Source organism: Physeter macrocephalus, chromosome 2 (genome assembly GCF_002837175.3).
Source record: "Physeter macrocephalus isolate SW-GA chromosome 2, ASM283717v5, whole genome shotgun sequence".
In the NCBI taxonomy this organism is placed as follows: Eukaryota; Metazoa; Chordata; class Mammalia; order Artiodactyla; family Physeteridae; genus Physeter; species Physeter macrocephalus.
This window is the reverse complement of record NC_041215.1, coordinates 138,265,711-138,279,535: the sequence shown is the minus strand read 5'-3', so window position 1 is coordinate 138,279,535 and position 13,825 is coordinate 138,265,711. Positions and strand designations below refer to the sequence as shown.

The window sequence follows — 13,825 nt, the reverse complement described above, 5'->3', positions numbered from 1 at the left end:
TCAGAAAGCACTGCTTCCAAAGAGCCGCGCTCAGAAGCGGGGTGGCAGACGGGCGTGTGGGCTGCAGTTTGGAAGCAACAAGGGGGTCTTGAGAAAGACCCCAACCCACATCTAGGCCGTAAGACCCCCGGGATGGAGAGAAACAGCCTGCACTCCTGCCGGGAGCAGCTGGGGTTCAGGGTTTCAGGGGTGCAGGCCTACGGTGAGACGGGTCCGGAACCAGGCCCTGCCCTGTCCCAAGGCCTCACCCTTGGCTGTGTGCTGCGGTCAGTGCTCCTGTCACGCCCACAGGGCGGGGCCTCTCCTCTGGAGTCTGGGCTCCTGCACCCCCTGCCCCCGGGCCTCCCAGGGGCCAGGCCCCCTGCGGCACCCTGGCCTGATGCCCACACCAGGCTAGCCACCACTCCCCGGTCGGAGTGTGCGGCCCTGCAGCCCCTGGTTCCTCTCACCTGTCTCACAGGTGGGGCCCCCGAAGCCGGCCGGGCACTGGCAGATGAAGCTGTTGACGCCGTGCGTGCAGGTCCCGCCGTTCTGACACGGGTGGGAAGCACACTCGTTCACATCTGGAAAACGGGGCGGCCGGGGACTCAGTGGAGGCGCCGCCGGGGAGGAGCTGCCGCGGCCCGGGGCGGCGTGGCTGCCGAGCCTGCCCACGTGCTCACCGTCACGGAGCCGCTGCGTCTGGCTCCCCCAGCGGCGCCTGCCGGACGCCACCCACACCACGGGGACAGAGGCCCGAGGCCTCCGGCTCTTGGGCCGTTGGCTGTGCTGCCGGGTTCCTCCAGGTGGGCGGTCCCAGCAGAAACTCACCCAGGTGGCACCTCCTCCCCGTGAAGCCCGAGAGGCAGGAGCAGGTGTAGGAGGGGTTGCCCGTGACGCAGTCGTCGATGCACTTGCCGCCGTTGAGGCAGGGGCGCAGGGCCAGGCACACGGAGGCTGCGGACACAGGGAGGGCAGGGCTGTCAGCCTGGCCCCGGGGCCCTCTCGGGGGAGGCGCTGCGAGGTCCGCTGCTGCTGGGTCTTCTTTACCTCGAGGACAGGTCGCCCGCAGGGGCGGGGCCCACGCTCCGCAGGGGCGGGGCCCACGCTCCGCAGGGGCGGGGCCCACGCTCCGCAGGGGCGGGGCCCACGCTCCGCAGGGGCGGGGCCCACGCTCCGCAGGGGCGGGGCCCACGCTCCGCAGGGGCGGGGCCCACGCACCGAAACCCGCCGTGAATGCGCACGCGTGGGCAGGTGTTACTGCGAGGGCCCCGGGAAGAGCTGGCTGGCGTCAGGGAGGGAGGGGGACAGGGGCGCTCCCGGGCCCCGAGCCCCACCGAGGCTGTGGGTGCCTTTGAGGACCGTCCCTGCCCCCACTGGCCCACTCACCGAGCCACACCGGCACTCAGGCCGCGGAGTCCGGCTGCCCTGCAGCGGGTGGCGGCTGACTGCCTGAGCCCGTGTCAGGACCAGCCCTTCTCAGAAGGGAGCCTGCCAGGTGTGGACACCCCGCCTCTCAGGTGTGAACCCACCCTCCCTCCCTGGTGACTCCAGACTGACGCGCACGGGCTCCATCTCCCGGGCTTGCAGCGTGGGGCGGGGACACGAGGGGGCCTATCCCCCTGCAACGCCACGGGACCGTGCCCCTCAGGGCCTCCGTGCGCGAGAGCTTTGAGGGCCCAGCAGGGCCTCCTCCATCTACTCCCCGCAGAGGCCTGGGACGGGAGAGAAGCACCGCCACGTGGGAACGGCCTCCCCGAGGGACTGACCGGCCCCTCCTCTGAGGGCCCCACTCCTCAGGCTCACAGCCGGCAGCCTCTGCGGGGAGCATGGACCTACCCACACCCGCACGCACACCCGCACGCACCCCCGCCCACACCAGTCCGCACCTGCACCCATACTCTATCCCCAACCACAGCCCAAGCCCCTGGCCGCTGGCAAGCGCCACACCTCTCCGCTGCCCACGCAAAGGGCTGGTGACTGACTGAGTGGCGTCCCCGGGCCCTGAGCCTCCGCAGCTCCAAGCCCAGGCGGGTGTCGCCACTCTGGGGGAGGGGGGCGACATCAGTGGCCCCTGGGCTCCTGGCCCTGTGGGCCGCCCCCTCCTTCACACTGGGGAGCGGGTGGGCTCAGGCTCCCCGGGCCTCTCACCAGGGCCCATATCCAGCCCTCGGCGCGGTACACACCTGCCCTCCCCAGCCCCCCCCGGGGTGCGCGCCTGCTCCCCTGGCAGGTCTGGGTGGGCTGCCTTGCGCTGGGTGCTTCCCTGGGACAGTGTTCCGGAGAAGCAGCCCCTCTTGGTGGCCTCGGTCCCCATGGGGGTGGGAGGCGATCTCTGGGGGAGGTCCCAGCACCGGCCTCACTGGCTCCAGGCTTGGCCGGGGGAGTGATCAGCAGCGCTCCGTGGATCGTGGCGCGGCCGAACCAGTCATGTGACACCCTCCCCCTTCCGTTTATAAGCAGGGGTTTCAGGAGGGTCTGTGACCAGAGCCACACAGCAGGGGAGCCGGGAGCACATCCTTCTGTGGCCAATCCTGCTCTCTCCACAGGCCTCACGCTCGCCCCTGGGGTGGACCCTGCTCCCGCCTGCTCTGTGTTCTGTGCCCGAAGGACCCCGGGCGTCAGGGAACTCCCTCCTGTCAGGTAGATGTCCAGGTTGTCACACAAGCACGAAGTTCCACCAAGAAGCAAGGCAGCAAAATGGGTGAAAAGAGGTCCGGCCTCCCAGGTGGTCCTGAGGGCGCTGGAGGCCACCCAGGGGTGCCCAGGATTCCCTGGGTGGGAATGTGACCCCAGCTCCTCCCCTTTACACCCCTTCGCACTTCAAACCGTGGTCTCCAGCAAACCCCCTCCCCTCAGCAGAGGCAGGAAGGCCTCCCAGGGGGAGACTGAGGCTAAGGGGTGAGCCCGGGGGAGAGGAGCCGAGGTGGGCGGGGCCGTGCGCCCCCAAGAAGCCCGGGGCTCCCCCTCGCCCCCGCCATCCCGCCCCCCTAACCCGTGCCCCTCCGCCACCCCAGCCACTCTCTCTGTCCTCTTACTTGTATGGCCGCAGCCCCCCACGCGCACCTGGGCATCATCGATTCGGAACGCCCAGCGCCCGGGCACGCCTACGTTGGTGGTGCTCTCCACCTCCGCCACGTCCGCCGTGCGTGAGCCGGGGATGCTGAAGTAGCGCTGCCCGTCGCCCGCATTGAAGCCGGCCTGGGGGTCGGGGGAGAGACGGGGGCAGCTGTGGGCTGGGTCCGCAGGTCTCCCTAACGTTCCCGAGACCCACCTCCCGCGGGGGCGGCCTCGTGAGCTGCGTGCGGAGTGCTGAAGATTCAGAAGCATCCTCGCCGACGCGCCGAGCTGTCCCGCCTCCCAGCCACGCCCCAGCCTAGCCGGCGCTTCCTCCCCCCACCCCTTCCCGCCCACTCCCGGGCTCCCGGGCCTCCCCTAGTGACCTCAAGAGAAAGTAGAGCGCTTGGAGCGGCGGGAGGGGCACTCCCAGGCCCTGGGGGCTCGCACTTGACCACCCTCCGCACCTGGGATTTTCTGCTGGCCACTGTCCCTCAGGCCACGGGCGAGGCCACCCCAGGCCACAGCGCACACAGAACTCTGTCCCAGCTGCAGCTGGCCCTGTAGGGCCGGCCGTGTGGGTCAGGACAAAGGTGCTTTGGCCCGAGAATGTTTCTGTGGTTCTGGGCCGGGAGAGGCCTCTGCACAGCACTGGGCGCGGGGTGGGGGTGGGAGGCGTCCACCTGCCTTATCAGCTCGTGACAGTCCCAGCCGTGGGGAGCAGGGGCCCCTACCTGGGCCGCGATGCCCCCCAGACCAGCGGCGTCGCCCCCGCTGCTGGCGTGCGTTCCCGTGGTCCACGTGATAGACTCGTAGTTGAAGATGGTGAAGGAGAGCTTGCCATCGGTGATGAGCACGGTCTGGAACGTGTTGACCTGCCAAGGAGGGGCCTGAGCGGGGCCTGCGCCCCCCGTCTCCATCCAAAGACCCCGCCCCGCCCACATTGCTGTCGCCCAATGGTCCCTCCTCTGTCTCCCCAGCAAGACGGTCAGCCACAGGGAGGCCCCGATGACCTCGGCCTCCATCCTCCGCTGTGTCCCCACGGCCTGCCCCCCAGTAATCTGATGCCTGGTGAGCGCGTGAAGCCCACTGAGGGGCTGTCAAGGCCACGGACGCCAGGAGCAGACAGTTTCCTCTGTGGGTCTGGGGGCACAGAGGCTTCATGACTACCTGGCCAAATCCACAAAATCACCTCACGTGAGATGAACAAAAAAGTAAAAGGAAAGATAAAAAGGGAAAAGAAGGAAAGGCAGTTTTTAATTGTTGTTTTTTGGTTTTCATGGAATCCTCCATGAAAATATTAGTGGGCAGTGTGTACATAAGAGGTGCTGTTTCAGAATGGGCAACGGGTGAGATTGTTTAAGAAATGATCGTGGGACAAACAGGAAACTCTGAGAAACAATTAAATTGGAGCTTTGTATCTCTTATGAAAATAAATCCCGAATCGAGTAAGGTTGTAAATGAGGCTGTTGTTGGCCTAGAGGAAAATGTAGGCGAATATGTAGAACGTCTAGGGAAAGACTTTTAAGCCTGACATTTGTTAAAACTGCAGAAACCAAAAAGGAGACTTATACGTTTGACTACAAGAACTTCTGGGTATAAAAAAGTGTCATGAGATCAAGCTGAATGGCAAAGAGTGAGGTGAAAAGTGTGTTTATAACATACACAGCAGAAAAACCGGTGATGTCTTTAATTCAAGTAGAACTTCCACGGATCAATAAGAAAAAGAACAAAAAGATTACAGAAAAATTGGCAAAGGGTGTGAACAGAAACATCACGATAGAATACAACTAGCCAATGATTCACCGTTACTAGAAATCAAAGATGTGTAAAGCTGAAAAAACCAGGGGCGTTCCTTTCTTGCCTGTAGAGTCGGCAGGCAGGAAAATAATAGTGTGTTTGGCTGGGGTGCAGGGCTACAGGCACTTCTGAATGTGGCTTATGCAACTATGAGCGGGCACATTTTTGAGGGGAAATCAGACTTCCACAGGCAGCAATCTCCCTTCTAGCAACTCATGCCAGGATGATTTCATGAGCCACTGGGGGCTATGCAGCGCCCCTCGGGGCACCCCGTGATGGAGGCAGCAGGCCCACCGGAGTGCAAGTGCCGCCACGCCGGGCTGGCACGCAGGCATCGCACATGGGGGAGTCCCACGGTGAAAGATAACAGCAGGGAAACCAAGCGCTCTCCTGCAGGAAGGCAAGCTCAGGTGCTAGGACCCAGAGGACAAGGAGGGCGTGAGGGCTGGAAGGTCTGAGGAGGGCAGGACACGGTTGGGGTTGGTCCGCAAGGCCAGCGGAGGGGCTTTGCGAGCTATGAGGCCCAGACGTTTGAGGAGGACGAGGACATGCCCGAAGCTTAACCATCACTTTCTGTTGATCGACCTGCCCCTGCAGGTGCCCCCAGGGGAGGGCTTCCCCATCTCCCAGCTCCCAGGCTGGTTTCCACCCCAAACTCAGAAGCCCGGTTCCCTGTCTCACAGGATAATCGTTTTGGAACTGACATCTCTGGGTGTGAAAAGAGGAGAACGTTAAGGTTTCCTCTGTCTGTTCAGGAGGGGTCCTGGGCGCCTCCTTCCTCCCAGGCGGAGAGGTAATAGGTAAAATGACTCTGCAGAGGTGAAATTATAACATAACAAATGATGTAGAAGAACATATAAGAATGAGGAAAGTGCCCACAATACTGTTGAGTGAAAGAAACACTCACAAAACAGCACGTTCCAGGTGGTTCTATTTATTTTTTAACGTGTGGGTTGCTTCACAATAGGACATGTTGAACGGGAGTTATCTCCTGCTGGTGGGGCTGTAGGTGCTTTTTCTCTACTTTTTGTTAAAAAGACATTTTTCTTACAAATTGGCGATAAGAAAAAACAAACAAAACATACAAAATGTTAGTGGGCTATGTGTGAACAAAAGTTCGGTCGTGAAATTTCTTTGCAGTAATGTTTACAGAAAAAGCCCATCTTTCCCGATTCGCTGTCATACTCCTGTTGAAACCCCCACCAGCGACGGTCACTCTCGCAAGGTACCTGACAGCCAGCTTGCTTCTCTTTTGCCTCTTGGAGGCTGGCGGGCCCGTGAGCATCACCGCCTGCACGTCCCTCCCCGCCCCGTCCCCGCCTCAGCCGCCGCGGCTGGGGACTCCGGGCGCTGCCCCGCACGTCTAGGACCGAGCCCGTGTGCCCGCCGTCCCCGCGCCTCCCACCCGTGCCTGTGATGGGAGGCCGGGCACCGCCCTCCACGCTTCTCTCTCCTCCTCAGCCCAGTGTGGTCGCGCCCACCCTAACTGCCGTGCTGCGCCCTCCAGGCCGTCCAGCGCCAAACCTCCCCCATGTGGCCGAGCCGGGCCCCCAGGCTTGCGCAGCATCGGGGAGAGCCCACGTCCTGCTGGCGTGGCGTCCCTGTTACGTGGTCACCGCTGTCCCCCCTGCTAGAGTGTGCCCCACGGGAGAGTCGTGTCCTGTGCTCTCTGTCTGGGGCCGCCTCCCCGGAGCCCAGAACACGGCCTGCCCCAGACGTGCCCCTAAAGGAATGTGTATTAAATGTGTGGACATACCGTCCTGAAAGGCCACCCGCTCCGCAGTGCTCTTCTCTAGAGAGCCGCCCTCTGTCCCACGCGGTTGTGACCCAGCACCCATCGCGGGCCTGGCCCCGCATCTGCTGCCGGAGGGGCTGCGCCGCCCTCACTGGGGACCCACCCACCACGCTGACCACGCTGGGGCAAGCGGTCAGTTTTTCCGGACTTACGCTGTGGCCGTCGGGCGCCATCAAGGAATAATGTATTAAACGGAATAAACTTCCCATTTAACCCTTTGAGTACTGAACCGTTCCAAACGGAAACCTTCTAACACAGACCGTCCGCCTCCCCCGAGTGAGCGAAGGACGGTGTTGGGGCACTTGGCGTTTCCCTGGGCGCGCGTGGTTTCCAGGAGGCCCAGGCCCCATCCCCCCTCCAGCCTGGCCCTGTGACCTTGGGCGAGTGGCTTCCGCCCCTGAGCCCAGCTGTGCCCTCCGGGCGCGAAGCCCAGGGGTGACGCCCGGCCCACTCAGCAAGGCAGGGGCGCTGGAGGGAGACCCCGGGCCCCAGACGGATGTCGTCCCTCCCCCAGGACAGGACACTCACGGGGGAAGAGGAGCCGCCTCCGAAGAAGGTCACGCGGTACCAGGTGGCTATGAACACCCAGGTGGCGGAGAAGCCTGGGAGCTCGGGGAAGTAGCGCCTGACATCCTGTGTGGCCCTGCGCAGCGTGGCTGCGTCGGTGGCCTCCCGGTAGTACACGTCGCCCGCACGCCGGTTGTCCACGTCCGCCCAGAAGGCCGCCACCACGCAGCGGTCCTTGGCGATGGGGAAGGCCACTGGGGTGAACTGAGAAACCTCCTTCAGGAAGGAGATGATCCCGTTGTTGTTTACCTGTCGGGGCAGAAAGCCAGAGAGGGGCCAGATGGGGGCCTCCCCAGCCTCACCCCCGGCACCCTCTGAGGCTGAGCCGGCCTTGGGCGGGCTGTTCTCAGGATGGCCTGACAGTTCCTGGTCCCTGATTTGGGATCCCTGGGGCTGCTCCAACCCCTCCCGGACAGGCCGTGGCTCAGGGCACAGGCTCTGACCTGCTTGCTGTACACGGTGCCCTGCAGAGTGCCTGGCCCGGGGCTGCCAGTGTGGGGTGGGGATCCCCCAGTGTGGGCCCTGGCTTTGGGCGGTAGGGGGCTCAGACCTGCCCAGTGGCCCCAGCTCCTTGGTCCGACTCCCATCAGGGGCCGCAGGAGGGCAGGGCAGTCCCGGCCTCTGAGCCAGGTCTGGAAGGGTGAGCAGGAGGCATGCTTGCAGAGCAGGGGTGGGGATGGGCTGGGACCACTGTGGACAAGGGGAGGCTGGGAGGGCCTCGATGGCCAGGTGGGGCACCTGTGCTCAGGACTCCAGGTAGTGGAGCCCCAGAAGGCCCCTGAGAACAGGAGGTGGAGCGGCATCTTTGTGGTCAGACACAACTGGTTCTAGTGTTGACCCTGCCACTCTCTAGCTATGCAGCCACCAGGCAAGTTAGGCTTTGCCTCTCTGTGCTCTGGCTTTTCACCTGTAGGAGGGGGCAAACACTCATTCTGGCCTCACGGGGCGCTGGGCACGGTTGAGTAGTGGACTAATGATCACAGAGTTGGCTCTAGACCATCACGATTTATCCTGGGAAGACTGTGGTCAGACCGTGCTTTTAGAAATGACCCTTCGGGTGAGGGCAGGCTCTGTAATCCACACCAACCAAAAGGGCAGATAAATACACCTCTCTTCTTCTCTTTTTAATAAAATTATTTATTCATTTATTTAATTTTTGGCTGTATTGGGTCTTCGCTGCTGCGTGCGGGTTTTCTCTAGTTGCTGAGAGCGGGGGCTACTCTTTGTTGCGGTGCGCGGGCTTCTCATTGCAGTTGCTTCTCTTGCTGCGGAGCACGGGCTCTAGGCGTGCGGGCTTCAGTAGTTGTGACACATGGGCTTCAGTATTTGTGGTTCACGGGCTCTAGAGCGCAGGCTCAGTAGTTGTGGCTGAAGGGCTTAGTTGCTCCGCGGCATGTGGGATCTTCCCGGACCAGGGCTCGAACCCGTGTCCCCTGCACTGGCAGGTGGATTCTTAACCACTGCGCCACCAGGGAAGCCCAATACACCTCTCTTCTTAAAGGCACCAAAGAGTGAACAAGGGAGCGTATTTCAATTCCAGAGCTTGGACAAGAAGGGACTGGAGATGATCCCAGTACTCAAAGCTCCTTTCCCCGTGAGTGAGTGCATCTGCAGATGTAGAAGCAACAGCTGTACGACAGACCTGTAATTTTTGAAGCCTCATGGAGGGAAAGAGATAAATGCCAAAACTCAGGGCTAGCTCAAGTGAGGAACCTGATAACCCCCACATTAAGCAGGGACCTCTAAGGCCCCGCTCATAATCAGGGCGAACCCAAAGTAAGTGGTCCTTATGCAGATGTACACTCCACCTTCCCTTCACCTGGGCCATCCAGGCACTTCGAGCCTGGAACTTAGATTAAGGTGGTTCCTGACAGGGAGCACCCCTAGGTTCTAAGCAGGAGTAAAGAAAAACCCTCCCTGGAGCAAGATGTATCATCTTAGGCCTCAAGTTATTCCTGTAAACATTTGTTCAAATACAAATTCCAGAACACAGTCAAAGATAACCAGGCACACAAGGAAGCGAGACACTGCTAACAGGAATAAGCAGAAATAAGAGACACATCAGATATTGGAATTATCGGACACAGACTATAAAATAACTAAGTTTACTATGTTCAAAGAAATAAAATGCAAGCTTTAAAATTTCATCAAGAGAATAGCCAAAATAATCTTGAAAAAGAAGAACAACGTTGGAGGACTTATACTTTCTGATTTCAAATCTTATGACAAAGCTACAGTAATCAAAACAGTGTGGCACTGGCACAAAGACAGACAGATAGATCAATGGACTAGAACAGAAAGCCCAGAAAGAAACCCTCGCATATATGGTCAGATGATTTTCAACAAGGGTGCTAAGACCATTCAATGGAGAAAGGACAGTCTTTTCAACAAATGGTGTTGGGATAACTGGATATCCACATGTGAAAGAATAAAGTCAGACCCTTACCTAACACCATTTACAAAAATTAACTGAAATGGATCAAGGGCCTAAATATAAGAGCTAAAAACATAAAACTCATAGGAAAACAGGGCAAAAGCTTCACAACACTGGCTTTGGCAATGACAACAAAGGCACAGGCAACAAAAGAAAATATAGACAAACTGGAGTTCATCCAAATGAAAACTTTTGTGCATCAAAAGACACCTTCAGCAGAGTAAAAAGGTCATCCACACATGGGAGAAAATATTTGCAAATCATATATTTAATAAGGGATTAATAGCCAGAATATATAGTAAACTCCTACAACTCAACAACAAAAAGCCAAACAACCTGATTAAAAAAAATGGAAAAAGGACCTGAATAAAAGTTTTTCCAGAGAAGACATACAAATGACCAACAAGCCCATGAAAATATACTCAACGCCACTAATCATTAGAAATGCCAATCGAAGCCACAGTGAGCCACCACGTTACACCCATTAGTATGGCTACTATTTTTTTTAAAAGCCAGAAAATTACAAGCATTGGTGAGGATGTAGAAAAACTGGAACCCATGTGCACTGTTGGTGGGAATGTAAAATGGTGCAGCCACTGTGGAAAACAGTAGGCAGGCAGTTTCTCAAAAAAACTACAAATAGAATTACCACATGATCCAGTAATTCTACTTCTGGGTATATATCTGTACTAGTCTGATAGAGCTGCCATAACAAAATGCCACAGACTGAGTGGCTTAAACAACAGAAATGTTATTTACCCACAGTTCTGGAGGGTAGAAGTCCAATACCAAGGAGCCACTAGGGTTGGTTTCTAGTGAGGCCTCTCTTCCTGGTGTATAGATGGCTGCCTTCTTGCTCTGTCCTCACAGGGCCTTTCCTCTGTGTGCACACGAGGAAGGAGAGAGCTTTCTGGTGTCTCTTCATCTTCTTATTGGATTAGGGCCCCACCCCTATGACCTCATTTAACCTCAATTACCTCCCTAAAGATACTATCTCCAAATACAATCACATTTGGGGTTAGGACTTCAGCATATAAATTTTGAGGGGACACAATTTAATCCACAACAATACCAAAAAGAATTAAAAGCAGAGTATTGAAAAGATATTTGTATACCCATGTTCATAGCAGCATTATTCACAACAGCTGAAAGGTGGAAACAACCAAAGTTCCATCAAGGCATGAATGAATAAGCAAAATGTGATATATGTATATAATGGAATATTATTTAAAAAGGAAGGAAATTCTGACACATGCTACAACATGGATGAACCTTGAAGACATTACACAAAGTGAAATAGCCAGTCACAAAGGGACACATGCTGTGTGATTTCACTTATATGAGGTACCTGGAGTAGTCAAAAATCATAAAGACAGAAAGTAGAATGGTGGTTTCCAAGGGGAAGGGGAATGGGGGAAGTAGTCTTTAATGGATATAGACTTTCAGTTTTGCAAGATGAAAAGAGTTCTGGAGATGGATGGTGGTGATGGCTACACAACATGAATGTCCTTAATGACACTGAACTTACACGTAAACATGGTTAAGATGGTCAATTTTATATTATGTATATTTTCCACAATACAAAATTTTATTAAAAAATCATCAGGATTGGAAATTATTTTTTAAAACCCATTTAAAAGAACTAAGCAGAAATTCTAGCACTAAAACCAAATAACAGAAATTAAGAGAATTTCTGTTTAAATTAGACATTTAAGAGCAGGTTTGATGGAACTAAAGAAAGAGCGAGTGAACTGGAACTAGAAGACAGGTCAGAAGGAACGATCTGCAATTTAGAACAGAGACAAAAAGGTGGAAAATGAAGAAAAGATCAGGAATATGGGAAGCAGTAAGACGGCCAAATGTATGATATGGAGCAACAGAAGGCAAAGAGATACAAATGCAATAGCTGGGAAATTTCCAGAACTGATGAAAGACATCAGATTGTATATTCAATAATCCCAGTGATTCCCTACCTGGAAAAAACAAAAACAAAGCTATAGAAAACAAATGCTGGAAATGCAGAAAGTCAATGACAAGGAGACAATCTTAAAAGGAGAAAACAGATAAATTACCATTAAGGGCATTACAGGTAAACTGACAGCTGACTTCTCATAAGCAACAATGGGAGCCAGAAAAACAGTGGAATTATATATTCAATATGCTGACAGATATATAAACTGCCAACATAAAGTTTTATACTGAGATAGAATACCATTACTGCTGAAGGCCAAATAGAGATAATCCATACAAATAATAAATAAATAAATAAATAAATAAATAAATAAATAAATAAATAAATAAATAAATAAATAAATAAATAAATAAATAAATAAATAAATAAATAAATAAATAAGACATTACACAAAGTGAAATAGCCAGTCACAAAGGGACACATGCTGTGTGATTTCACTTATATGAGGTACCTGGAGTAGTCAAAAATCATAAAGACAGAAAGTAGAATGGTGGTTTCCAAGGGGAAGGGGAATGGGGGAAGTAGTCTTTAATGGATATAGACTTTCAGTTTTGCAAGATGAAAAGAGTTCTGGAGATGGATGGTGGTGATGGCTACACAACATGAATGTCCTTAATGACACTGAACTTACACGTAAACATGGTTAAGATGGTCAATTTTATATTATGTATATTTTCCACAATACAAAATTTTATTAAAAAATCATCAGGATTGGAAATTATTTTTTAAAACCCATTTAAAAGAACTAAGCAGAAATTCTAGCACTAAAACCAAATAACAGAAATTAAGAGAATTTCTGTTTAAATTAGACATTTAAGAGCAGGTTTGATGGAACTAAAGAAAGAGCGAGTGAACTGGAACTAGAAGACAGGTCAGAAGGAACGATCTGCAATTTAGAACAGAGACAAAAAGGTGGAAAATGAAGAAAAGATCAGGAATATGGGAAGCAGTAAGACGGCCAAATGTATGATATGGAGCAACAGAAGGCAAAGAGATACAAATGCAATAGCTGGGAAATTTCCAGAACTGATGAAAGACATCAGATTGTATATTCAATAATCCCAGTGATTCCCTACCTGGAAAAAACAAAAACAAAGCTATAGAAAACAAATGCTGGAAATGCAGAAAGTCAATGACAAGGAGACAATCTTAAAAGGAGAAAACAGATAAATTACCATTAAGGGCATTACAGGTAAACTGACAGCTGACTTCTCATAAGCAACAATGGGAGCCAGAAAAACAGTGGAATTATATATTCAATATGCTGACAGATATATAAACTGCCAACATAAAGTTTTATACTGAGATAGAATACCATTACTGCTGAAGGCCAAATAGAGATAATCCATACAAATAATAAATAAATAAATAAATAAATAAATAAATAAATAAATAAATAGCAGACCCCTACTAAAAGAAATTCTAATGGGAATGGGACTGGTGTGGTCTTCTAGCTGACCCACACTAAAAGAAATTCAAGTAAAAGGAAATTTAAAGTCAGAGATGCAAAATGGAAAAAAGGACAAAGAAGTTGTTATGAGGCCACCATCACCCTGATACCAAAACCAGAGAAAGATACCACATAAAAAGAAAATTAAAGACCGACATCACTGATGAATGTAGATGCAAAAATCCTCAACAAAATACTAGCAAACAGAATCCAACAACACATTAAAAGGATCATACACCATGATCAAGTGGGATTTATCCCAGAGATGCAAGGATTCTTCAATATACGCAAATCAATCAATGTGATACACCATATTAACAAATTGAAGAATAAAAACAATATGATCATCTCAATAGATGCATAAAAAGCTTTTGACAAAATTCAACACCCATTTATGATAAAAACTCTCCAGAAAGTGGGCACAGAGGGAACCTACTTCAACATAAAAAAGGCCATATACGACAAACCCACAGCAAACATCATTCTCAATGGTGAAAAACTGAAAGCATTCCTCTAGGATCAGGACCAAGACAAGGATGTTCACTCTCACCACTATTATTCAACATAGTTTTGGAAGTCCTAGCCACGACAATCAGAGAAGAAAAAGAAATAAAAGGAATACAAATTGGAAAAGAAGAAGTAAAACTGTCACTGTATGCAGATGACATGATACTATACATAGAGAACCCTAAAGATGCCACCAGAAAACTACTAGAGCTAATCAATGAATTTGGTAAAGTTGCAGGATACAAAATTAATATACAGAAATCT

At 53.0% G+C, this 13,825-nt stretch overlaps 1 protein-coding gene across 1 annotated transcript in view; it reads right to left on the bottom strand.

Moving 5' to 3' along the window:
- The window catches only part of SNED1 (sushi, nidogen and EGF like domains 1), an 89,175-nt gene that overhangs the window by 48,986 nt on the left and 26,364 nt on the right, over positions 1-13,825 (bottom strand). The window contains exons 2-6 of the mRNA XM_024124544.3: positions 7,160-7,447; positions 3,771-3,911; positions 3,018-3,180; positions 811-936; positions 450-563 (exon numbers count right to left, since the gene is read on the bottom strand). Coding sequence (XP_023980312.1) covers positions 450-563; positions 811-936; positions 3,018-3,180; positions 3,771-3,911; positions 7,160-7,447 — 832 coding nt within the window. The remainder of the gene's footprint in view (positions 1-449; positions 564-810; positions 937-3,017; positions 3,181-3,770; positions 3,912-7,159; positions 7,448-13,825) is intronic.